The following is a 24,788-nucleotide window of genomic DNA, read 5'->3' as shown; positions in this document are numbered from 1 at the left end:
TCGCGCGTTATTAATTCATCCCTCGCTCACCCAGCCAACCACTTGTAATTTATTGGGATCCTTCCGCCCCTCCACGAACAATTGTAATTGTAAGTTTTTCTAGAACTGTAGCTGAAAAAGTAATTTTGGGTTATATAACATTCTTAAAATGAATTTATTTAACCATTAACAATATTTCTACAATAAATGAGGATGATTTAAGTCGTATGCATGAAAAAGAAATAGATAAATTACCCAAAATGAAAAATTTCAACTCGATTTTTGGTGTTGCACAGTGTTATAAGCCTGACCGTCGGCTAATCTCAGATCTCAGACTTTAAAGAGCTGATTCAATTTCTGAGTCTGAGTTTAATAAGCAATCTTAGGCTCTAGCGGTTGAAAATCGTTCTTAGAAAATCTTATTCTAGTGAGGATCGGGAGTTGAAAGCTATTATTATTTTAGGCACGGCGATGACTACTTGATTTTTTGCCCTTGCGATCTTGGCTGTTGTTGAGGATAATTTTTTACATGTGCATGGTGTATAGATTAAATGTACGTATGTGTTCACGCCACCAGGTGAGAAGCAGGGATTCTTCCCCTAGGGAGAATTCGATAACACTGAACGAAGTGACGGGAGTTCTCCTGTAAATTGCCATAGAGGAAGACCGCGAATTCCTTTCGCCTTTGCATCTCCAGATTTTTCCTAGCAATAAGTCGTCCGTGTGTGTTATTTTAGCTTTTATAAAGTTCAAGTAACTAAAACGAAAAACCCTTCCGTTTTAGTTCAAAAGAGACCCCTAAATACTCCTTTCTGACAGGAGATATTGGCAACCGCCAATTGTTGATGCTGCCCAAGTTTACCGCCCTCCCACGTATACGTTGAAATATTACAAGTAGGTTTTTTTTTTAAATATGTGCTGTATTAATATTGTTGAAGAACCAATCGTTATTTCATTTACAACGTCTTTTCCTACTCTGAGTCTCATAAGTGATCTTGTACATCTTAAAATGCCTTTGTTCTTGTTCTTTATAAATTTTTCTGGAAGTCTGGTGCTCTCTCTCTTTTTGTATCTCTGTATAGACCTATGTGTCTTACTATGTTGCATAAGAATCGCAAATTTAGTAATAAGCAGGTAAACGAACCACCGAGACATGTTCTAGCCTTGGAATTTCATCATGGTGGAAATGAAAACGTTCATCAAGGCCAGAGGAAGATTAAAAACTGCCATCAGGATCAGGATAGTTATGTGGGCCCTTCTGAAGATTTCGAACTATACGAGCAAAACTACGAGCCGAACTATCGTCTGGCAAAATGAAAGAATGCGGTGCTGTTGGCAGAGATAGTTTGCTTGTCCAGAATATTTTTAAACAGATGCACAGTAAACAGCAAAAAATACAACTGGAGATGCAATGCAAATAATGCATCAACAACTGCAGATGCAACGTCAAATGCAACAGCAGCAACTATTGGTTGAGAGATTTCTCTTGCCACAAAAACCTACGTCTTCGTCAGACTCACAGTCGGTTATGACGCCGGCAACAAGAGATTGTGAGTTACCCAAAATACACATCAAGCCCTTTGCTGGAGATTATAAGGAATGACATGCTTTCAAGGACTTGTTTGAGATTACCATTCATAGAAAGGCAACACTAATGAATATATAGAAGTTTCATCACGTAAAGTCATGTGTCATGGGAGAAGCAGCGATGTTGTAGATGCTAATTACGCTACGAAAATCACCATTATTTGGTGAAACTGCTTATGGATACATTCACCGCCTTGCCAAAAGCTGTTGGGCAAAACTGTTCATCGCTAACGGGCCGTGACTGTTGGCTCATATACTTGCTTGTTGATGAACAAGGCTGATGTAGCCGAGGGTTGAAAAGGGAAAAAGCAAGCACTCACCATGCTTGCCATTACAGATAATTGTATAAAATGTCATAGAACTGAACACATTCTGCCGGCCTGTCCTCAATTCCAAAGCTTACCTGTCAAACTCATACATACAGTTTTTGAAGACAGCTATTTGCAGATTTCGCACAATCGACTGAGCTACTGCCAGCATACTCACGCTATGCTTCAAGGATTTTGAAAGCGTTAGCATCAAGAATATTTGACATGGTTACAGCAGCGTACGAAGTAGACTACTGTCACACCTAAACCCACTTCTGAGAATGTCGGTTGTAAATCCAATTACCCAGTGCTAGATTGTAGATGGAGAAGCTGTCAGGAAAGCTTCGGCGGGGAGTGCGGCTTACGGGAACAATAGAAATGAGAGACTCGTACGTTTAGGTAGATAACTAATATAAATTTATTAATTATTTGAGACTTAATAATATAAAGACGTTTGCAAAGCGATGCCGTTGGATTCGTTCGTGATGGCCGTTCGTGACCACGGATCGTAGGAGATTATTCGTTCGCACCCTTTCTTCTCAACGTTTTGCCAACAACTTCTTCTTCACTTATCGATAACACCAGGGGTAGAGCATAACTGTAGGAAATGAAGTGTCAGGCAGGCATAATGGCAATCGTTTGGTACCGAGTGAGCGAGACAGAACGACACGCAGCGGCCGTACCTATCTGGTCGACTCACTCATGAAAATAAAGCAGAAGCGTTGATCGGAAAGCACTCGCAATCGTACTCTCGCCTCGATCACATCGCACACCCAAATTTGTCACTAAGGCCATTATAATAATTAATAAATATATGTATTCTTAACACAAAGAAACATTGTTAATAAATAATAAAGTTTAAATAAGGAAATCACATCCTTAAATAATATTGAATTAAATAACCAGAATAATTCCAATTCTACAAACTGGGGGCTCAACCGGGATTTCTGGCCCAAGACAATTAGTGAAAATCGTGTGTGTGTGTGTGTGTGAAGTTCGCAAATGAACAGAAAATTGTTAAAATTGCATGCATTAACGTGTAATATATATACAAAGTCAAAGTTGTTGGCGAACGAATTTCAAAAGACGCAACCACTACAAGTTCAAAAACTAGTGGAAGTTGGCGTGACTGTACGAGAGGCGACGAGTGGACGGTGAGACGGTGAGCGGTCGGACGACGCAAGAAGAGCGTCACCCAGAATTTTGGCGCCGTTTCGGCAAAAGTCGGCGGCTGAAGTTGAGAGCAGCTCGAGAAGGGTGGTGACTCGAGAGGAAAAGAGAAAGCAGACAGCGGACACGAAGTTGATGATAATTAGTGTTCACTGTGGAAGCAGACAGACGGAGAGAGCAGACAGCGGACACGAAGTTGATGATAACCAGTGTTCACTGTGGAAGCAGACAGACGGAGAGAGCAGACAGCGGACACGAAGTTGATGATAACCAGTGTTCACTGTGGAAGCAGACAGACGGAGATAGCAGACAGAGGGCACGAAGTTGATGATAACCAGTGTTCACTGTGGAAGCAGACAGACGGAGATAGCAGACAGAGGGCACGAAGTTGATGATAACCAGTGTTCACTGTGGAAGCAGACAGACGGAGAGAGCAGACAGAGGGCACGAAGTTGATGATAACCAGTGTTCACTGTGGAAGCAGACAGACGGAGAGAGCAGACAGAGAGCACGAAGTTGGTGATAACTAGTGTTCACTGTGGAAACGAAAAACCAAAGGAGAACAGAAAGCGGAGAACAGGAACCGTTACAAAAGCAGACGACGCCGACAAGACCAAACGAGAAGGCAGCAGACACGAAGTTGAGACAATTGGTGTGGAAGCAGACAAAGAGAGATCACGAGAACGAGTGGAAAACAGCCGAGTGAGTAGCGACAACAGAGTAAGTGGCAACAGAGAGCGAACCGAACAGTTGCTACAGAGATATTGAGTAGCCCCATAGAGCAGGACGACTATAGTTGGGTGAGCTGTTTAATTATTGTCTTGAGTGTGAGTTACTTTGCTTGCACAACGAAACCAGACCGGTGGCAAAAATATCGACGAAATTGATGCGAGCTGCAGAGAGCACATTTCTAAGAATCGTCTGAATTAAACCATAACCTAACACAATTTGACCTACATTAACATAGTGTGTAAATCTTGTTAAGTCGTAACAAATTTGATTGATTAATACTACCTATATATTACTATACCAATCTTGTTAAGCAATATAACTGTAATTGAGTGAAATGGATCGAGGTGAGATTCTAACGTTGCGTATTGAGGAGTTGCGCACTAAATTGAGAGAGTTAGGGCTAGAGACTACAGGCCTTAAAGCAGAGCTGCAAACGCGTCTACTCGCTCACTACGATCTAATAGAAATTGAGAATGACGGGCAGGAGGCAGATTTCGCCTCGGCTAGAACAATTCGAGAAGTCCCGAACACAGATGGGCAAAGGTCATGGTTCACACTAAAAGATGTGGAGGGAAGCGTTTCAGAGTTTTGCGGTTTAGGTTCGATTGATGTTGTACAATGGATTAGGGAGCTAGAAGAATGCGCTTTAACCGTACAGTGGAGTCAGTTACAGCTTTTTGTGTATGCAAAACAATTGTTAAAGGGAGCTGCATTATCGTTTATACGTAGTAAGAGAGATATTTGTAGTTGGGAGTCCCTGAAAGTAGCTTTGAAAAACGAATTTAGAGTAAAGGTTTCATCAGCAGAAGTTCATAGAAGACTGAGCAATCGACAGTTAAAGAGAGGTGAGAACTTGTATGAGTTTTTGTATTCGTTAATGGAAATCGCAAAGCCAATCGATTTGGATGACGAAAGTTTAATCGAGTATTTCGTAGAAGGTATACCAGACATGAGAGCAAATAAGGCATTATTGTATCAGGCGAGAACAGTGGATGCGTTAAAAGTTCAAATAGAGACCTACTTAAAATCCTATGATCCTAGAAAGTCGTCAAAGAAAACAACATCCGAGTCATCTGTTCACAAGCAAGGTAGAGATAATAGAGAGAAAAATTCGACAACAAAAGATGATCGCAAATGTTTCAAGTGTGGTGATCCTTCACACATGATGAGAGACTGTAACAAGAAAACGTTTACTTGTTTTAAATGTGGCAAAACAGGCCATCGTTCGTTTGAATGTAAAGATAAAGATACCACCAAAATTGAAAGCACCAATGTTGTAGATGATAAATTAATAAAAGCATCAGGTAAATTTACTGATTCGGGTTTGGAGTTGAAAGAAGTAACTTATAAATCGATTAAGTTCAACGGTCTAATTGATACAGGAGCAAATTTGAGTCTCATACGTAAAAGCGTGTTTGTTAAACTCGGAATTAAGTCACTAACTGGATATTCGAAGACTCTTACAGGCATTGGTGGAAGTCATGTGATGACCTTCGGTAGTTTTAGCATAACTGTCAAGATAGATGGCATTGAGATGGAAGTCGAGTTTCATATCGTTCCTGATGAAGACATGGCATATGAGGCAATTTTGGGTAGAACCATATTAGATCACGTCGATTTGGTTGTTACCAAGAAAGGTACAAAGTTTGTGAGCATCAACAGAAAAGAATCACTGTGTAACGCGAATAAATCTTGTGCTGAGTTGTTTGAGGAATTTGAAAGTATGTGTATGCACAGTGCAGAACAGAATAAATTGGAAATCAAGAGTGAATTGTCACATATCAGTGCAGAAATCGGTAGTGAAGTCAAGAAGTTGATTAATAGTTACAAACCTATTAGAAATACAAACACTCCTATAGAAATGAAGATTGTACTAACGGATGAGTTGCCAGTTTATCAGCATCCAAGGCGTCTAGCAGAGTCTGATCAGAAAATCGTTGATAGTACAGTACAAGAATGGTTAGAGGAGAAGATAATAAGGCCAAGTTTTTCCGAATATGCTTCGCCTGTTGTACTTGTAACAAAGAAGAATGGGAAAAAGCGTCTGTGCTGCGATTACAGAAAGCTAAATGAGAAAGTGGTCCGAGATAATTTTCCTATGCCACAAATGGACACCGTATTAGAAAAACTTCAAAGTGCGTTGGTTTACACTACTTTAGATCTAACAAACGGGTTTTTCCATGTTCCTGTTGAGGAAAAATCTCAGAAGTACACTGCATTCGTAACTCAGAATGGTCAGTATGAATTCCTGTACGTACCATTCGGAATTTCCAACTCTCCAGCAGTTTTTACCAGATTTATAATGGCAGTAATGAGAGAATCAGTAAAGAATGGAGATGCAGTGGTGTATATGGACGATATAATTATACCAAGTGTTAGCGTGAATGATGGTCTAATTAAACTTAAAAGGGTGTTGAAGATAGCTGCGGAAAATGGGTTAAGAATAAATTGGGAGAAATGTCAGATACTGCAGAGTAAAGTAAATTTTTTGGGCTATATAGTTGAAAATGGAAGTATTAAGCCAAGTAAGGAGAAGACTGATGCCGTTTCAAGATTCCCGATCCCACATGATAAGAAGTCAGTTCAACGATTTTTAGGGTTAACATCGTATTTCCGTAAATTTATCGAAGGATACGCAGTAACAGCTAAGCCCTTGACTGACATTTTGCGAAAGGACAACAAGTTTGAGTTTAAAGAATTGCAAATGGTAGCGTTTGAGCAATTGAAGTTAGCATTGATCAAAGGTCCTGTTTTAAAGCTATACAATCCTAAGCTAGAGACTGAAATTCACACTGATGCCTCGAAACACGGTTTCGGAGCTGCGCTTTTACAGAAAGATTCAGAAGATGGTTTATTCCATCCGGTACAATATATGAGTCGGAAAACTAAACCTTGCGAAGAGAAGTATGATTCATATGAACTTGAGGTTTTAGCAGTTATTGGAGCATTAATAAAGTGGCGTATATATGTGTTAGGATTGAGATTTAAGATTGTCACAGATTGTAATGCGTTCACGATGACAATGAAAAAGAAAGAGGTTCCGTTGCGTGTAGCACGTTGGGCAATGTACCTACAAGATTTCGATTATCAGATCGAACATCGTTCAGGTTCAAAGATGCGGCATGTGGATGCTTTGAGCCGTTTATCTTGTTTTCTGCTAACTGACACTATAACCCATAAATTAAGGGAAGCACAGTTGTCAGATGATTGGACTAAATTGATTAGGAGCTTAGTTCAACAGAAAGGATATGAAGATTTTTACATTGAAAACGAAATATTGTTAAAGGGCCCTAATCGAGAACTTATTGTCGTTCCCTCGCAGATGGAAAAGGAAATAATACAGATTGCACATAAACAAGGACATTTTGGAGCTAGAAAGACTCAGGATATCGTAGAAAAATCGTATTATATTCCAAAATTAAAAGAGAAGGTAGTCCGTGTTGTTGAGTGTTGCGTGGAATGTCTTATTGTTAATGACTGTGGTCGTGATGAGATTAGAGCGGAGGCTCGAAAGAATATCGATGAAATACAGCAGGAAATGAAAAGAACGTTCGACAAAAACAGGAAATGTGAAAGAAAATACAATTTAAACGAGTTAGTGGCGATTAAACGTACGCAGTATGGGACAGGTCTAAAGTTGAGAGGTAAATACTTAGGACCATATAAAGTTACGAAGGTGAATAGGCACGGTCGATACGACGTCGAGAAGGTTGGCGACGGTGAAGGACCTTGTAAGACCTCAACAGTGGCTGAGTTCATGAAACCTTGGCTAGGATCATTCGGGTCGAATGACTTGTCAGGACAGCCGATTGTAGGAAATGAAGTGTCAGGCAGGCATAATCATGGCAATCGTTTGGTACCGAGTGAGCGAGACAGAACGACACGCAGCGGCCGTACCTATCTGGTCGACTCACTCATGAAAATAAAGCAGAAGCGTTGATCGGAAAGCACTCGCAATCGTACTCTCGCCTCGATCACATCGCACACCCAAATTTGTCACTAAGGCCATTATAATAATTAATAAATATATGTATTCTTAACACAAAGAAACATTGTTAATAAATAATAAAGTTTAAATAAGGAAATCACATCCTTAAATAATATTGAACTAAATAACCAGAATAATTCCAATTCTACATAACGTCGCTCGCCCAGGGTTGAATCAGTACATTTATAAACTGTCTGGTGACAATACCAAGTTACCAAACATTGCGATCGGTAATCTTTTACTGATCAAGGACTCTAATGCGCATTCATCGGCATGGTTCTTAGGTTGCTTAACTCAGGTGTTTGCAGGAGACGATGTCCTCGTTCGAGTGGTTCAAGTTCTTAGCAAATCAGGAAAAGTCACTTGCAGCGGGATGTTGCGGAACCAATCGTCATATTATTTACATTCCTACTGTCGGAGGAGACGTCATCGTTAACTTAGATTTGTATTTATTAAAATTTCTTAAATTATTTGTTTAAGATTATTGGAATTTCTACCACATGGCTCATGAAGAGCTTCTAACTCATGAAAACGAAATATAAAAATGCGTTGGAGTTTTGTACTATCTGGGCAAATCAAACACCTACGTTTTAACATACTCTAAGTCTTATGAATGATCTTACTACGCATTTGTTCTTGTATTTTTATAAGTTTTCTGAAATTTACTATGTGTTCTAAGTAGTTGCATAAGAATCGCAAATTTAGTTATGATCAAGCAAACGAACGATCAAGTCGTGTTCTAGCAGTGTCAGAATATTATTATTATATGTGGTATTACTATATACTGCTGCCGTCGCCTCTTTCATCTTCTCCGAAAGAAGAAATTGCCCACCACGATAAAGATCCATACATGATTTGACTCTTGGTGGCTACCTCTGCTGCTATTCTGTACTGTAATTTTTGGACTTGAGCGACCATGCTGAATAAAAGTGCCTCGGTGCGGTGTAACGGTGCGTGGAATTCAAAACATCCATTGTGCGGCTTCCAATTCTGGAACACGAGGATTTGTGCCAGAAGAATTCGGATCTCCGCAATCGCTCTGGACAGGGTGGCCGATACCACAGTATCGACCATCCCGCCGGCCTCCACTTAGGTCCTTCAGCGACATCGGCCACTGCAGAATGGCTTAATCTGTTATTACAATGAACATAATCTTCTCGATGTATGGTTAGTAATTTTGAAATGCCTTTACCATCGCCGGTTGCTCCACGGGCTGTTACTCTTGTCTACGTCTGCCCAGACGGAATACATATATTTCGGCAGGTGGTCTGTTATTGCGGAAATGACCATTACGTAGCGAAGTACGAGTGAACGAGACAGCTAGATTTGCTTGTGAACAGCTGTGACTAAAATTTTTTGTAAATACAAACATACATTATTATAAATTGGAAATATTTGTTTTGTTTGGTGCATGGTATACCAAAGTCGGTTAGACTACTTACTTACATCATTTTAAGAACAAATACATAGACAGGCAAGTCATGTGTGTTTTTTAATTATTTTATTTGAACATAGACAAGTGTACAAATACTAAGTTTTACATACATTCTGTGCTGTCGGCGAGCAGTTACAAAAAAAAAAAAAGGAAGAGAAAAGAACTGGCATATTTATATTGAGAGCGCTGATTCCAATTTCCTTCCATTTATTAATATCTGCTTAAATATGTTACTAATGAAGCTAGTTGTTTATGTTTGCATATATGTGAGTAAACTACAGGAAAACTAAAAGCATACCCAAAATTACGCATCAAAATATGAATGTGTTATTTGTCAAATTTAATTAGGGATTTATAGCACTTAGCTTTCATTAATTCGTAAATTGGATCTAGTTTTTTATAATATATTCAAGATTTATGGATTTGTGATATTCACATTAATGATATTTTTGTTATAACTTTTAAACTTTAATTCTACTAATTTAGTCATTAAGTTTGTGTCGTTCGGTTTATTCAAACTGCGAGTTAACCCACGAGAAGCGTTCCTCAGTTTTGATTTGTTTCCACTGTGATCCAACAGTCGATTAAAGCCAGTTTGTGACCAATGGTTTTGCCTCAAATTTTCGGAATACATGTGCTAAAATTATAAAAGCATGGATGTTTTAAAGATTATTAAAAGTTTGTAATAAAAAATTTAATTACAATTACAAATTCTTTAGTTAATTTAAGACTGGTCAGTAAACGATTGGCAAAAATAAATTAAATTCACTTTTTTGACAGCATTTATAACTAATCAAAATGAATAATGTCTCAGGCTGAGGTATGTGCCAGTAAGGAGGATAGCGCGGTTTGTGTTCATAGCCAAAGCACGTAAAACTAGCCACGTGTAACTAAAAGACTACACAGACTGAAAGTTGTTGGACTTGCACATTAGGAAGTACGCTAGTCATCCCTTAAATGGTAACCAATACGCCTATGCCAAGAAAAGTTAGTTTGATTATTTACAGCAAACTGTCCTGAAAGGCCAATGTGGAGCAAAGGGCTAAGAAGGCAACCACTGGACTCTATACTGCCCCGCGATAATTGGGTAGCACTTGCAAACTTTCACGCTAACTCACACATTGGATTTTTATCTCAGTGGTACGACCTATACTTTTTTATGGTTACAAATTAAAAGCTTTTGGAGAAAGTGGAAAAAAGTGGAACCTATCCCTCCAAAGGCCCTGGAAGTGCTGCTTGAAATCAATTCACCACAAAGTCAGACAAAGTAATGGCGAGCAAAACAACACAACGTCTTGCTGCCAGCAACTCGATCACTAGCTAGGACTATGAGTCTGGCCACTACATAGCATTCTTTCTGGGTCACGATGGACGGATCATAAAACCTACATTGCAGTTAACATATACACCGCCGGCTCAGAAATGAAGGCAGGAGTGTGGGTAGCGGTGTTCTGCCATGACCCACATTTTCAACTCTCATTCAAACTACCTGACTATTGCAGCATGTTCCAAGGACTTCGGTTTTGGCATTAGGAGCAGCTAACTGTCCAAAAAGAGCTGCAGTGCCGTAGATGCTGTAAACATCAGTAAAAAGGTATGCTATCGGGTAACGACAGGGCAGACCGACTGAAAAACGTTAAAATATCCTTAGCTTCGCTATCGAATGTGCAGCCTTGGCAGCAATGACGCATAGGTACCTAGGAGCCCTACTGATCTAGCTTCAGAATGCAGCTAAACAAACAATATACCAACTTTTGTCCTTTGCCAGACAAATACATATGTATCCTGATCTGTCAAGTATAAGTATATGTATGTATTTTACAAATCCAATACAACTTAGGTTTATGTGGGACCCCAATTGGAATCCACAGGCTGCCTTTATCTTAAATGACACAGTATAATAATAAGTTAGTTTCAATTGTTTGCAGCCTTTGTATGTTACTCAATTTGTTGGTGAGACAGTGCGTCGGCTTCTGACTATATTTTTGAATCACGAAATTTTGGCAGCGGACAGGTGCAATTTAGACAAAAGAATTACCCTGCATCGTAGCTTGACTTATCATTATTGGCATTTCAAAATTTTTACTTTCCTTTCACACTCAATGATTTTGTAGTTGTAAAAATTATCATATGTCTCGCAAGGCAGGAGTGTAATGGAGTAGACAAATGGCAAAATTGAGAAGTACATTGCTTTATCATCCACTATTGTCAATATGGGTGGTTTCATATTTTTCATATACAACACAGACAAGAATATTTTGTGCAAAATTTGTAAACACGTTTTTAGGGAAAATTATGAGTGAAGCCTTAGTCTCAATTAAACAAAGAACCATGAATCCGAATATGAGTATAAGTTAGGCAATGAAAAAAATAAAACGTTTTCAGTGACATTTTGCTCATGTGAAGTGAAGGATGATTCGTTGATCTGAATTGAGTAGCAGAGAAGTACGATCTACTTAAAACGAGAATCAAAAAAAATAGCATTCATACCCAAATCATTCAATACAAAGAGCTCAACATTTTGTTGCAAGTGCTCACTTAAATATGTCTTATATGTACATTTCTATATGAATATAATTTGCTATATTCCATTACGTAGTCTATTGTAAAGTTGTGGTTTTGTTTTTTTGGTGGTCGATATGCTTTAAGTATGTTGCTGATAAGTGAGCAGTTCGAAATTCTCTTCTATCCTTTAACATGGCAGATCGTGCCTCGTATAGAATATTTTGGGTGCAAGTTGTTTTAAATGCTTCAAGAGCGATTCTAAGACCTGTGTTAATGATCGATTTGATGGTGCGCAGGGATTACTTTGGGTTCTTACCATATATGAGAAACCCCGTAGTCCACTTTTGCGTTTAGAATTGCTTCGGTTACACTTTATAGGCATTTTATTATGTTTATTGCAAGTTTCTGGTTGTGTAATTTTTTTTTATACCCTTGCAAAAAGGGTTGATTGATTTTAGTCAGAAGTGTGCAACGCATAGAAGGAAGCATTTCCGACCATATAAAGTATATATATTCAAGAATATAGCACGACGAGACCAGTTCAAATACTCATGTCCGTCCGTCCGTCCGTCTGTATCAACGCAAACTCCTCCTAGACCGTAAGAGCTACAGAGCTATAGCTCCCATAGCAACAATCGGTGGAAAACAATATCTCTGATTAAGAACTTCTTTTTTCGCATGTAAGCCGTTTCGCAGATTAGACTTTAAAGAAACCCTTTAAAACGTTTTACCACTTTGAAGAATATAGGTACGGAAGAAGTAATAAAAAACTTGCAAGGGTATACAAACTTTGACGCGGTCGAAGTTAGCCCCGGCCCTCTGTTTTTTTTATTCCATTTATTACTTATAATATACCAACATGAACTATAGGGACACAGTACTACAAATCAAAACAGTACAATATAGCTAGTGGTGATAGAGGGGGAGGTGGATACAAATACAGGGTCAAGCGGGACTCCTTTTGAGTATTGCTTCAAAGGGCCCTGGGCGATCAGTCCTCGTTGCACAGATGTTCGAGCCCCCTGAGCTTCTTCATCACCACTGACACAAAAGTGCCGACGGTGTCTCAAGCTCCGGGATCAGCGATCTTCAAACTGGTCAAATTTTCCAACGTTGCGCGATGTTCTATTGCACACTCCAGGGAAAAATTTGTCTCTTCAATCCTGGGATTGAATTCTTGACGAACCGATCAAGCTGGCGCTGTAGATAAAGTTAAGTCGGCTAGACCACCCCCTTTATACATCCGTGGACCCACTGCAGCGCCTTGATTTCGGAGCTAGTAGAAACAGTAGGGGCAAATAACTTTGTTGTAACCCCTCTCAAAAGGGGTAACATAAAAGAAATTTAATGTCAAACCCAAACTGAGGACAATTTCCGCATCATCGAAAAGTACCTCCTTAATGCTAACATCAACTTCTATACCTATAACTTAAAAGCAGTAAAGGGCTCCAGGTTGTGTTAAAGGGGATTGGGCCATCGGTCCCAACTCAAGAAATAGCAGACGCATTGGCCGAAAAAAACTTTGCGGTTAAGTCTGTTGTCAACATCATCAACAGGAACAAAGTCGCACAGCCGCTTTTTAAAATCGAGCTCCAACCAAATGCAATGCGGTCGAAGCCAAATGAAGTGCACCCAATCTACAAACTTCAGCTTCTATTGCACTGAAGAATCACCGTAGAGGAGCCCCATTAGAAATAGTGTAAAAACTGCCAGGAATACAACCATACCTCTAACAATCGAAATTTTATGTCAGTGTGTGTTGGCTGCGGCGAACATCATAAAGATGGCATTTGCACCAAGGACAGAAACAACGTCGCATAGTCTTATGCAGTAACTGTGGCCACACGGCCAACTACAGAGGATGTCCTATCTTCAAGGATCTTAAGTCACACCTAAACGGGCGCAAACCTCCAGCTGGACCAAAAGTCACCTTCAACGCCTCTAAATCTACACCGGAGGTATTCTTCGCCAACACACACTCCACCATCTACAGAATCATCAACCTAGCGCACCAGAACTTTGCCAGCAAACTCCAAGTGGCTTCATGCAAACTGTATGCAGGAACTGATGCGGAATCAAAACCTGCTTATCCAGAAGCTTATCGAGAATAAATAATGGCTTCCCTACGTCTATGTCTTTGGAATGCTAACGGCATCTCCAAGCACAAAAATGAACCGCAACTATTCCTAGACTCATGTGAAATCGACGTTTTGCAGATATCGGAACACATTTAACATCAAAAAATAATTTTCAAATACCAAAATATACCTTCTATGAAACAAACCATCCAGACGGAAAAGCTAATGGCGGGACTGGAATTGTAATCAAAAACCGTATAAAACACTCGTTCCTCAACAGATTTGACACACAGCACCTACAAGCAACTGCTATAACCGTCCAAAACAGCTGCGGCAACACTACATTGGCTGCCCTGTACTGCCCACTTTACTTTCCATATAAGATGTTCAGTGCTGGTTGGACTGAGCTTTCTTTGTATTTCCTTTGCAAAGGTTGCGATTGGAATGCCTTAGGCGAAGTTTTGCTGCTGGTGAGCGAGTAAGATCCTGGCACTCCCTATCATCGCCATACAATACATCTGTAAACTGTTCAACGCTATAATAAGAATTGGCTACTTCCCAAGAGCATGGAAAAGGTCCACTATCATCATTATTCCTAAAGTGGGAAAGGACAAAACCCAGCCATAATCCTATAGGCCAATTAGTTGCTGCCATGTCTTCGAAGCTTTTTGAAAAGGCCCTGCAGATCCGACTAAACTCATTTCTGGCATCGGAGAACACAATCCCTTCACACCAGTTCGGCTTCCGCGAAAAAACATGGGACAATTGAACAAGTCAATCGCATAACATCCGAAATACGAACAGCATTCGAACTAAAAGAATACTGTGCGGCTGTATTTCTCGACGTTGCCCAGGCTTTGGATAGAGTTTGGCTGGAGGGTCTGATGTTCAAAATCCGGCAAAAACTGCCGCAGTACACCCACAAACTCATGGAATTCTATCTTTACAATAGGCAATTCGCTGTAAAATGTAATGGCTCCGTCTCGGCTGATTTTTAAATCAAAGCTGGTGTACCGCAAGGCAGTGTACTCGGCCCATTGCTCTACCTACTGTACACTGCAGACTTACCAACGAGTTTAGGACTTACAACGTCCACTTTTGCCGATGACACGGCAATCCTAAGCAGATCCAAATGCCCAATACAAGCCTCTGCAAAATTAGAGGAACACCTCAAGGTGGTAGAGGAATGGCTAGCAACCTGGCGTATCCGGGTCAACGAGCAGAAATGCAAACATGTTACATTTACGCTTAACAGAAGAAACTGTCCAGCTCTAATGCTAAACAACGTACCAGTTCCTCAAGCCGTGGATGTCACTTACCTTGGCATCCCACCATCCCATCTGGACTTACGGAGCCGTACTATGGGGGAAGGCAAGTACCAGCAATGTCGATATTATACAAAGAGCGCAGTCGAAAACTTTAAAATCAATCACGGGGGCCCCGTGGTATATACAAAATGCCAACATTCAAAATGATCTAAGTATACCTAGCGTAAAATCTGAAATAGGTAGTCAACGACTGAAGTATTCTGCGAAACTGGATGCACACCCTAATTTTCTCGCCAATTGCCTTAAGCGAACTAATAATAGAACTCGTCTTGATAGACCAACCCAATAATAAGTGATTAGGGCCGCCTGCAATATCCCCAGAATATGCAGAATATGCTCGGCGTCTTCGGATATTCCACTGCCGAACCAGGTGCATTCGTGCGAAGTTTCGTGGCAGAATCGCTTCAGATACATCTTGAAGCCACCGTGACCACTCAGCAGTTGGGTCTGGTAATGTGTTTGCACAGAACCCATGCGCCAATGTCTGGGATAAGCGTATACGTCAACCTTCCCTTGCGCGATAGGGCGTGTGGGCCTTCCGGAAGTCGTATTGCTGCATCGCGAGTTCTCTGTTGGCTTGGATGGCTGCGCTAAGCTTTGGGCAAATGAGGGACTCCAAGACTTTACCTCTCTCTTTACGACAGTGTAGCTATAGAATCACTCGCGAACGACAGGTCGACGATGAAAACCGCAGTACTCCTCGTGCCAAAGTTGAGCAGCGAGACACTGAGAAACACTCGAGTGGGAGGCGACCACACGCTTCGACACGAGTGCTGCCCCATTCAACTGCCCAACCATTAAAGTCGCCGCCGGTGATGACTCCTTGGAGGAGACCCTGCGCCACGGCACAATGGTTGAGGTTCACTTAAGGCAGCAGTTAAACTTGTACACTTGGCTGTGGCATTTCGCTGATATATGTTCAGCCCTGACGCAACGATAGCACAGTAACTTCTGCATCACCGACTCAGCTGCACTGATGACAGCGACTTTGGACCCGGAGAGTCCGCGGCTACTACATTTTCTTGGTTTCCCAATGGAGCAATAAGGTCATGCGGCTCGGTCAATTCATTCAGGTCGTGAATATTTGCGTGTTTGATCGGAGCAAGGACACGTACTCCGGCTGACTCCGTGACGTACTATGACGTAGCTCCGTTTATCCTGATGCAGGCTGCTGGGCAAGCTTCTTCTTCGCCTCTTTCATGTCCCTTATCTTAGGTGTCACTTGCTTCGGCTTGTCCTATTTAAGTGAAAAAACTGCCTCTTCCGTTTGCTCAATTTTAATTTCAAATTTTCCAAACTTATTTAATATTGTCTATCTTACGGAATTCCATCGTCTCTCCTAGACGGATAACCATCGTCTCTCCTAGACGGATAAACATCGTCTCTCCTAGCCGAATAACCATTATGACATTCACTTGTTCTCGTGTAATTAACATTTGATAAAATATTCAGCTCAACATACAACAACTTCCCCTGGACCAGATACCAGCACGCAGCGATCGATAATCGTACATATATCACAATGCATACTTCATTCATACTGTCGATTTCAACAGCTTAAGTACCGTGTCTTTCAACGGTTTCCGTACTGTCTATTTCAACAGCTTCTTTCAACGGTTCCCATTCTGTCTATTTTAACAGCTTCTATACCGTCTCTTTCAATGGTTTCCATTTTTTTTACAAACACCATACTCTTATGCAACACACATGATTACTGCCTCTTGCATCAGTTTTTATTCTCAATTGCCATCGTCTCTCATAGACGGATAACCATCGTCTCTCATAGACGGATAACCATCGTCTCTCATAGACGGATAACCATCGTCTCTCATAGACGGATATCCATCGTCTCTTATAGACGGATAACCATCGTCTCTCATAGACGGATAACCATTCTGACATTCACACATCCTCGTGTAATGACCAAATATTAAGTTCAAAGACACTTTTTGTGTTTCATAACATAAACTGAACTTAAGCTTTTATTCTTAACCATAGGTATCTTCTATTTTTTAACAAAATTCATAAATTTACTTAAATTTTAACGAAGCAATTAATTATTGTGTAAGTTGGATATTGCAATAGCCAACTTCAACAAAACAACAAAGTATTTGCTTAACTTTCAAATAAACGTGTGACAGAAAATGAATGTCCAATGTATTATAATTACAAAAACAAAATAATAAATTTAATTCACTTGGACGGAATACTCTCTGTCTCAACTATATTCTCTGATTAACTCTGATTGTCATTATCAATATCCAATTCACCAGGAATTTTACCATCTGGAATTTTTCTAATGTCTTCGTGACAGTATTTGTAAAGTCGTTTATTTGTTAAAGACTTTAAAAAAAAAAACTTTCACTCGTTGCAGAGGACGGACGTGTTTTTTTGCGCTTATCAAATTTTTTTTCGCGATTAAATACTTTTCTATAACTTTTAATCTCATTATTGGTTTAATAATAATTTCAGCATCCGAATTTTATTTTCATTTCGAGAATTCTTGCAGTCGCTTTTGTGTTTTTTTAAATATACATAAATCCAAACTTACAAGAATACTTGCATCAGCGGTGTTGTTGTTTGCTTATCTCTTTTGCTTTTGTGTCTTTACCGTTGCAACTAACTCTCGCGCTCTTGCGTACAAATTGTTGTTGCATGTGTTCAATTTGACGCGCTCTCCCGCTCATTCCTATTCTTGTTTAATTTGCGATCTCTTTTCTACCCATGACTCTGTGATACTTGTTTTTGTGTATTCTTGCTTATTAATTTCTTTTGTTGTGAAGGCTTATTCTGCACATTAACCCTTGTGTCAGTACTGGTCAGTATATTCATATACACAGATTTTTTACCTTTACAATTTTTATTTTTTATTTTTTCATTCCTTTTTTAAAATAAATTTAACTTTTTGATAAAAAGGTGGTATGCTCAAAAAAAAATTGCATAGTTGCCACTAATGCGGTTGACTCCCAAGATTATATTATTTGTTGGTGGTGTGGCAATGCGGTTCACGTTAAGTGTGCAGGTTACACAGGCAGAATCAAGGAGTCTATTGCTAAAGGTGGTGGCTTAAAATATGGATGTGATGCTTGCCGGGAGGTTGAGAACGAGATGCGCTCATTCATGAGGCGGACTAGAGATAGTTTTGACACTTTAAGGGCAGGTTTTCACTAACTCCAAGCTGAGTTAACTGCGGTGGAGACTCAGTTCCGAAGCTTATCGCTTATGAATGAGTCTCCGAAACGTAAAAGAACCAGTCCTTGGGGTGTTTCTTTATCTGTTGATCCGCCAGCATCTGTACAGCAATTGATATCGTGTAAGAGCCCGGAATGATCTCCTAAAAACGAAGCCAATTGTAGTGTCCGATGTGTCCGGGCAATTACCCATTCCTATGGAAATTGCCGATAGTTCTAAAAGTTTCGAGGGCCCCGTAAACAAGTTGACTGCTGCAGTGGGTGAATTGTCCAACGTTGCTTCTGCGGCTGACGCTTCGGGACCGCGGCCTCTCATTGGAATACCACCAAAAAAACATATATTTTTTTCTAGGCTAGATCCTGTTGTCACATCTGATGATGTAATAGCCTATATTCGGAAGAAAGTTAACGAACCGAATATTACGGTGGAAAAGTTTAAATTTTCTTATTCTCGGGACATTTCGTCCTTTAAAATTAGTGTTTCTGCCAATATCTTCGACATTATATGTCGAGAAGAATTTTTGGCCGAAACATATAATAGTTAAGGAATATACTGTAAAAAAGAGAAATCGGCTACCGATTCGCCTGCCAACAACAACAACTAATACTATTCCTGCCACATCAGCATCTGCTGGTGTGTCAAAAAACTAGCTTCGTCCCTTAACCTGGGTTACCAGAACGTTGGAGGACTGAAATCGAAACTTCTTAATCTCTATGTAGATAGTCTTTCTTTTGAACATAACATTCTAGCGCTTAAAGAGGTGTGGCTAAGCCCTGATATTGCTGATGCATCAGTTTTTTCCACAAACTTTTCTATATTCAGACGTGACCGGATTTCTCGCCTAGGCGGTGGCGTGCTGATAGCTGTTGATGCTGCTTTATCATCTAAAATGATTCAATTTTGTAGTACCCAGGAGATTGAGTTTGTCGGTGTTAAAGTAAATTTTAAATCTTTTAATGCTTTTATTACCTGTTCCTATATTCCACCATTTTCAGACATGGTGGTATATTAAAATCATTTAGAGGCAATTCAGTTTGTCTCCTCTTTAGTTTCCAGTCAAGGCATGCTCATTATAGGTGATTTCAATTTACCTGCTTTAGCATGGTCACCAACAGATTAATCTACCATGTTGCTGCCCTCTATGTCACATGACTTTATTGATGGCGTTCTAGGCTTATCTTTATCCCAAGTCAATCCTGTCTTATATTATAATGGAAAATCGTTAGATCTTATTTTTGTATTGGATTCTTTTTTTTGTGATGTTTCTAGGATGGAACCATTTGTTCTTCCCGAAGACAAATTTCATCCAACATTAAATTTAAAAATTGATCTGCCCTTGCTATCATCATTACTGGGTTCAAATGAGTTACAGCTTTAATGAAAACATTACTACTACCGATTGGTCTTATCTGTACAATTGTAGAGATATGAACTCAGCTGTTCGTTTTTTTTTTTTTTTTTTTTTGATATTTTGAATTCACTCTTTGATATTTGTGTGCCTCATAGTAGGCAGAGAGAGTTGTCCAATTTGAAAAATGTGAACACTCGATATTATAAGTTTCGAAAACACGTCGTTCATAAGATTAGGCTCTGTAAACAATGCTATAAGAATTATCTTCAGCGGTGTAAGCTTCGGTTCTCTTCTGACCCTAAACAATTTTATAATTTTGGTAATTCTAAACGTAAGAACTCTGTGCACCCATCTTGTTTGTTTTTTCAAAATAATAAAGCGAGCACCGATCAGGCAATTGCCAATATGTTTGCGAGTTTTTTCAAAACACCTTATTCCTCAACGGAATATTGAGGAAGTGTTTATCCTTATCATTTAAAAAAGGCTAATTGCATTTTCAATCCAGTGATTGGTGAAAGTTATCTTCTTAGCGAACTTAAAGTAGTTAAACCTGTCTATTCTCCGGGGCCAGATGGTCTACCTGGATGTGTACTTAGGTTCTGTGCAAACGCATTATGTAAACCCATTTTAAAATTGTTTCAATTGTCTGTCGAATCTTCCTCTTCTCCATATATATCATTCCTCTGCATAAAAATGGCAAAAACTCAGAAGCCTCTAACTACAGGGGTATTTCAAAATTGTCCGCTTTTCCGAAAGCTTTTGAGAAAATTAGAACTTCTCAATTGCAACATTTTTGCAGCTCTATTATTTCTCCATCCCAACATGGCTTTGTGAAACGTAGGTCTACAACCACCTACCATTTAGATTTTACCTCTATAATTATTAAGGGGTTCAAAAATGCTAAAGAAACTGACGACATATACACTGACTTTAGCAAAGCCTTTGATTCTGTTAATCATACTCTATTACTTTCTAAACTGAACGACATTAGGTTTCCACCGCTTTTCCTTTCTTGGGTTCGATAATATTTAACAAATAGAAAACAGAAGGTACTTTTTAAGTCTTTTTTTTTCCAATTCCAATCCTGTGACTTCTGGTGTACCAGGAGGTAGTCATCTTGGCCCTCTGCTTTTCACACTATTCATTAACGATCTTCCTTCAGTCATTGTTCATTCGCGCGTACTTATGTATGCTGACGATGTCAAGCTTTGTCTTACTTATAAGGATACAGATTCATTTAGTCGGCTACAAGCTGATCTTAAAAACTTTTCTTCCTGGTGCCAGTTTAATCTATTAAATCTTAACACCTTATGTATGCTGACGATGTCAAGCTTTGTCTTACTTATAAGGATACAGATTCATTTAGTCGGCTACAAGCTGATCTTAAAAACTTTCAATCCTGGTGCCAGTTTAATCTATTAAATCTTAACACCACCAAATGTAAGGTAATGACTTTTTTTTCGTTACTCTCCTCAACTCACTTATTTTCTAAACAATAGACCTTTAGAACGCCTAAACTATATGAATGATTTGGGCGTACTTATGGACCATAAGTTAAATTTTAACACCCATATTTCCACCACGATCGCAAAGGCCAAGAGTGTTCTGGGTTTCATTAAAAGATGGTCAAAAGAATTTGACGACCCCTATACAACTAAACTTTTTTTACTTCGCTTGTCCGTCCTATTTTAGAGTACGGATGTTGCATTTGGTCACCTCAATATGAGTCGCACCAGATTAGACTTAAATCCGTTCAAATGCAGTTCTTGCTATTTGCTCTTCGTGGCTTAAGCTGGGATCGCAATGCCAATGTGCCTTCGTATTCTAGTAGAATTCTCTTGCTTAACCTTCCTTAGAATTATGATTGGTGTTATTTTTATGCACAAGCTCCTAATTGGTGATATCGACTCGACTGAGTTATTATCTCAGGTAAATCTGTCGGTAAATTGTAGACGGAGTAGACATACTTTGATACATTTATCCCTTAGTCGTTGTTCTTCTAATTATGCCGTGCATGAACCTTTTAGGGTCCTCTGCTCTGATTACAAACTTCTATTCCCTGTAATCGGCTCAGAGTCTTCTACTAATATACTTAGAACGTCATAGGGGCCACTTGAACGTACTGCGCATAGTATCGTCAACGTCCGCTATACATATACCTGTCCACTTCTGGGACTTCAGTAACCAAAAATGGGCCCTCAAATTTCGGGCAAACCATCTATGTGGATCGTGTGCCAAGGTGTGTCAATCTTTGGTATTGGATGAAGTGTAGCTCGTATTTTACCTGATGATGACTTTGACACCTTACAAGTAATACAGTTTTCAACGAACTTTCGTATGTACTGAGACATGTGATCGAACCAGTAATAATCATAGGCCTTATTTAGGGTTTTCTCCCAACCCAAGTGCATAACTGACTCATGAATCTGATTTATTACAGACCATCTAAATGCTCTTAAAATAATTGGCAAAGATCGAGTTCTACCATTTCTCTGAATTTCCCGATAAATTATTTCTGATATAAGCTCATAGTTTTTCGCAATATCCTCGGCAGGAGAATTATCTTTTAATTTATTCACAACATTAGTAATATCGGAATCTTTGCGCTGTTCAGCCATAAGCCATGCACTAGATATGTCTGCCAGATTGACTCGTCTCTCCGAAACATTACAAGTATCAATCTAGAAAAAAAGTCAGCATGAGCCATTCGTTTACCTGTTGAATAATGACGGAAGTGCTTTATAGCCAAAACAACCGTAAGAGTCTCCAATTCATAAGAATGGTATCGTGACTCAGCAGGTGAAGCAGCCTTACTGAAAAACTCAACGACATGAGGCTTATTATTTATATTATGTAATAAGATGGCACCGTATCCCAGAGAACTTGCATCAGTATGCAATTTGATTGGATGTTGTGGGTCAAAAAAAAACTAAAACTGGCATCTGTGCGAGGATAAAAATAACTCCTTGTCTTATTTGTTCATGTTCTGACTTCCAAACAAAGTCTTCTTTTCCGATGTTAACAGATACAAAGGCTTCATGAAAAATTGAACAAAAGTCCAGATTTCGTTAAAATATCGAGAGTAACCTGTAGTCTATCCAATGCCTCACTCTTCGTGGCAACCACCACCAATACATCATCCAAATAGATAACAACAAATGTATTTGCAAGATCTCCAAGTGCATGTAATACTGGTCAATTTTTTTTACAAGTTCAGCAGAGCATTTAATGAAATTATTGTTGTTGTTGTTGTTATTGAAGTACCTCAAACATTTTATGTTATATAATAGAGAATAAAAGGATCTTTCAGAAAAAAGTGGTTTGCATGTGCTATCTTCTACAGTATTGAAAATATCGTCAGTTAAACATTGCATTTGGGTAAAAAAGCTTGCCGTACGAATTAATAGTGGTCGGGGCTCGTATCACTGTACGTTGAAATTCTAACAGTCCACTAACGCTCTTTCATTTGATCCAAGTCTGTATTGTCTTCTTGGAACAATTTTTTTAGGGACTGTTAATTTAATTTTCATTTCACCTGTAGTGAATGTAAAAGAAGGAATTGCCTTTGTGAAATAGTTTGAGTAATTTTCTAATAATTTTTATTAATTTTTCTTTATCTTCACCATTAAGGTCAGTATGTACCTAAAAAATGTATCGTTACTTGAGCAATGGTTTACGCTTTTTGATCTGACAATTTCGAATTTCCCAGTAGTCATAATGACTTGAAAACCTTACAATAGTATTTCTTGACAATGTCGTTCTTTAAACATTCATCGCCCAAAACATGGAATATCATTTCTATGCAATGATTGTTAATTTCTACATAGCTAAGTATTTGCATTGTACTAGTAATGGTGTCATTGCCAATACCTTTCAATAGAACCACATTGTTAATTCTTTTACCAACTTAGCACTTATCTGTTGTTTAATTAAAGAACATTCCGCTCCAGAGTCAAATGTTGTCGGGTAAACAACGCCATTTAGTGGTGAGTGACGTCATCATGCGACTAGCATAATTGGAGAGACAATCTCCGTCAGACGGGCCAGTCGGCAACATTGTCAAACACATAACCGCTGGTGTTTCTACATTGGTAAAGCGCTGAATGAAAAGTTCCTTGAAATCAGCCCAATTTATTTCGGGATAACATATTTGCTAGAACCACTGGGACGCACTGCCCTCCAGCGCTCGACTCAAAGCCATCACCAATGCGATGGCTCGTATGTTATTTTTAGCTGTAGCACAACAAGCGGACGCGTCAGCGTCAAGAATATCTGCGTTAAATTTCGGCAGCACTACTGTCTTGTTACTTGTTATTTCAGGTGGCGCTGATTTCAATGCTTTTATAAGTTCAACTAAATTTTTGTTTTGCATATATCTGATGTATTAGGTAGCGAGCTGGATCCCACTTCTGATGTTGGAGCGTCGCCCGCATTATTAAACTCACTTATGTTCTTTACTGTTTTTACTTTGCACTTTCACTATTTCACTTATATTCTCGAACTGTGCGGCTAGTTCTCGGGGAGTTTGTTTGAGCTCTCTATCCCGAGGCCCCCCTTTATGTAGGACCTGACCTGAAGACAATTCTCAACATTAGTTGCTAAGGTTGCTTAGATGCTCAACCAGGGCTACAACTGACGCACCTGTCAATCCATTTTAACTAACTAGTAGGCTTTGACTTATTAGTCACTAAACCAACACTATCCGACATACACAATCCGGAATAATTCCAGATCGTGTCTCTTAGTCAAAATATCTTCTTCAAGAGGAGGTCAGATACGGCGTATATATATCTCGCAGTCCATATACATCAGATGTCACGTTGGGCAAAAGCACCAAAAATCAGGCCGAAGCCAACGCATACGGGCTGAATGTATTGAGAAGTTTGAGTCCGGGCGGGACTTCTGGCTATCGTTTTTTTTTTACCAACATATTCTCAATACACCCGCACTACATAAAACAAAACAAAGTCCCTAGTGCACAAATATTACACAATTACCTTAACTAAAAGAAATAAATAAAGGATAGAGAAAAAGGTATATTAGTATCACCATAATAGGGAAGCTACTAGGGTGTTATTGTAGTTTCGCGTCTTAACCCACACAACCAATGATTTTCCTGTCGCATATCCTGAAAA

General features: G+C 39.4%; 1 protein-coding gene across 1 annotated transcript in view; it reads right to left on the bottom strand.

Annotated features, from left to right (window-relative positions):
- Positions 1–9,248: 9,248 nt before the first annotated feature.
- Positions 9,249–24,788, bottom strand: part of rho-5 (rhomboid-5) — a 289,374-nt gene continuing 273,834 nt past the window's right edge. The window contains exon 7 of the mRNA XM_068285447.1: positions 9,249–9,836. Coding sequence (XP_068141548.1) covers positions 9,615–9,836 — 222 coding nt within the window. The 3' untranslated portion in view covers positions 9,249–9,614. The remainder of the gene's footprint in view (positions 9,837–24,788) is intronic.

The sequence above is a fragment of the Drosophila tropicalis genome, unplaced genomic scaffold, assembly GCF_018151085.1.
Source record: "Drosophila tropicalis isolate 14030-0801.00 unplaced genomic scaffold, ASM1815108v1 contig_1002, whole genome shotgun sequence".
Classification (NCBI taxonomy): domain Eukaryota; kingdom Metazoa; phylum Arthropoda; class Insecta; order Diptera; family Drosophilidae; genus Drosophila; species Drosophila tropicalis.
Note: the sequence above shows the minus strand (reverse complement) of the source record. Positions and strands in the feature narration are given on the sequence as shown.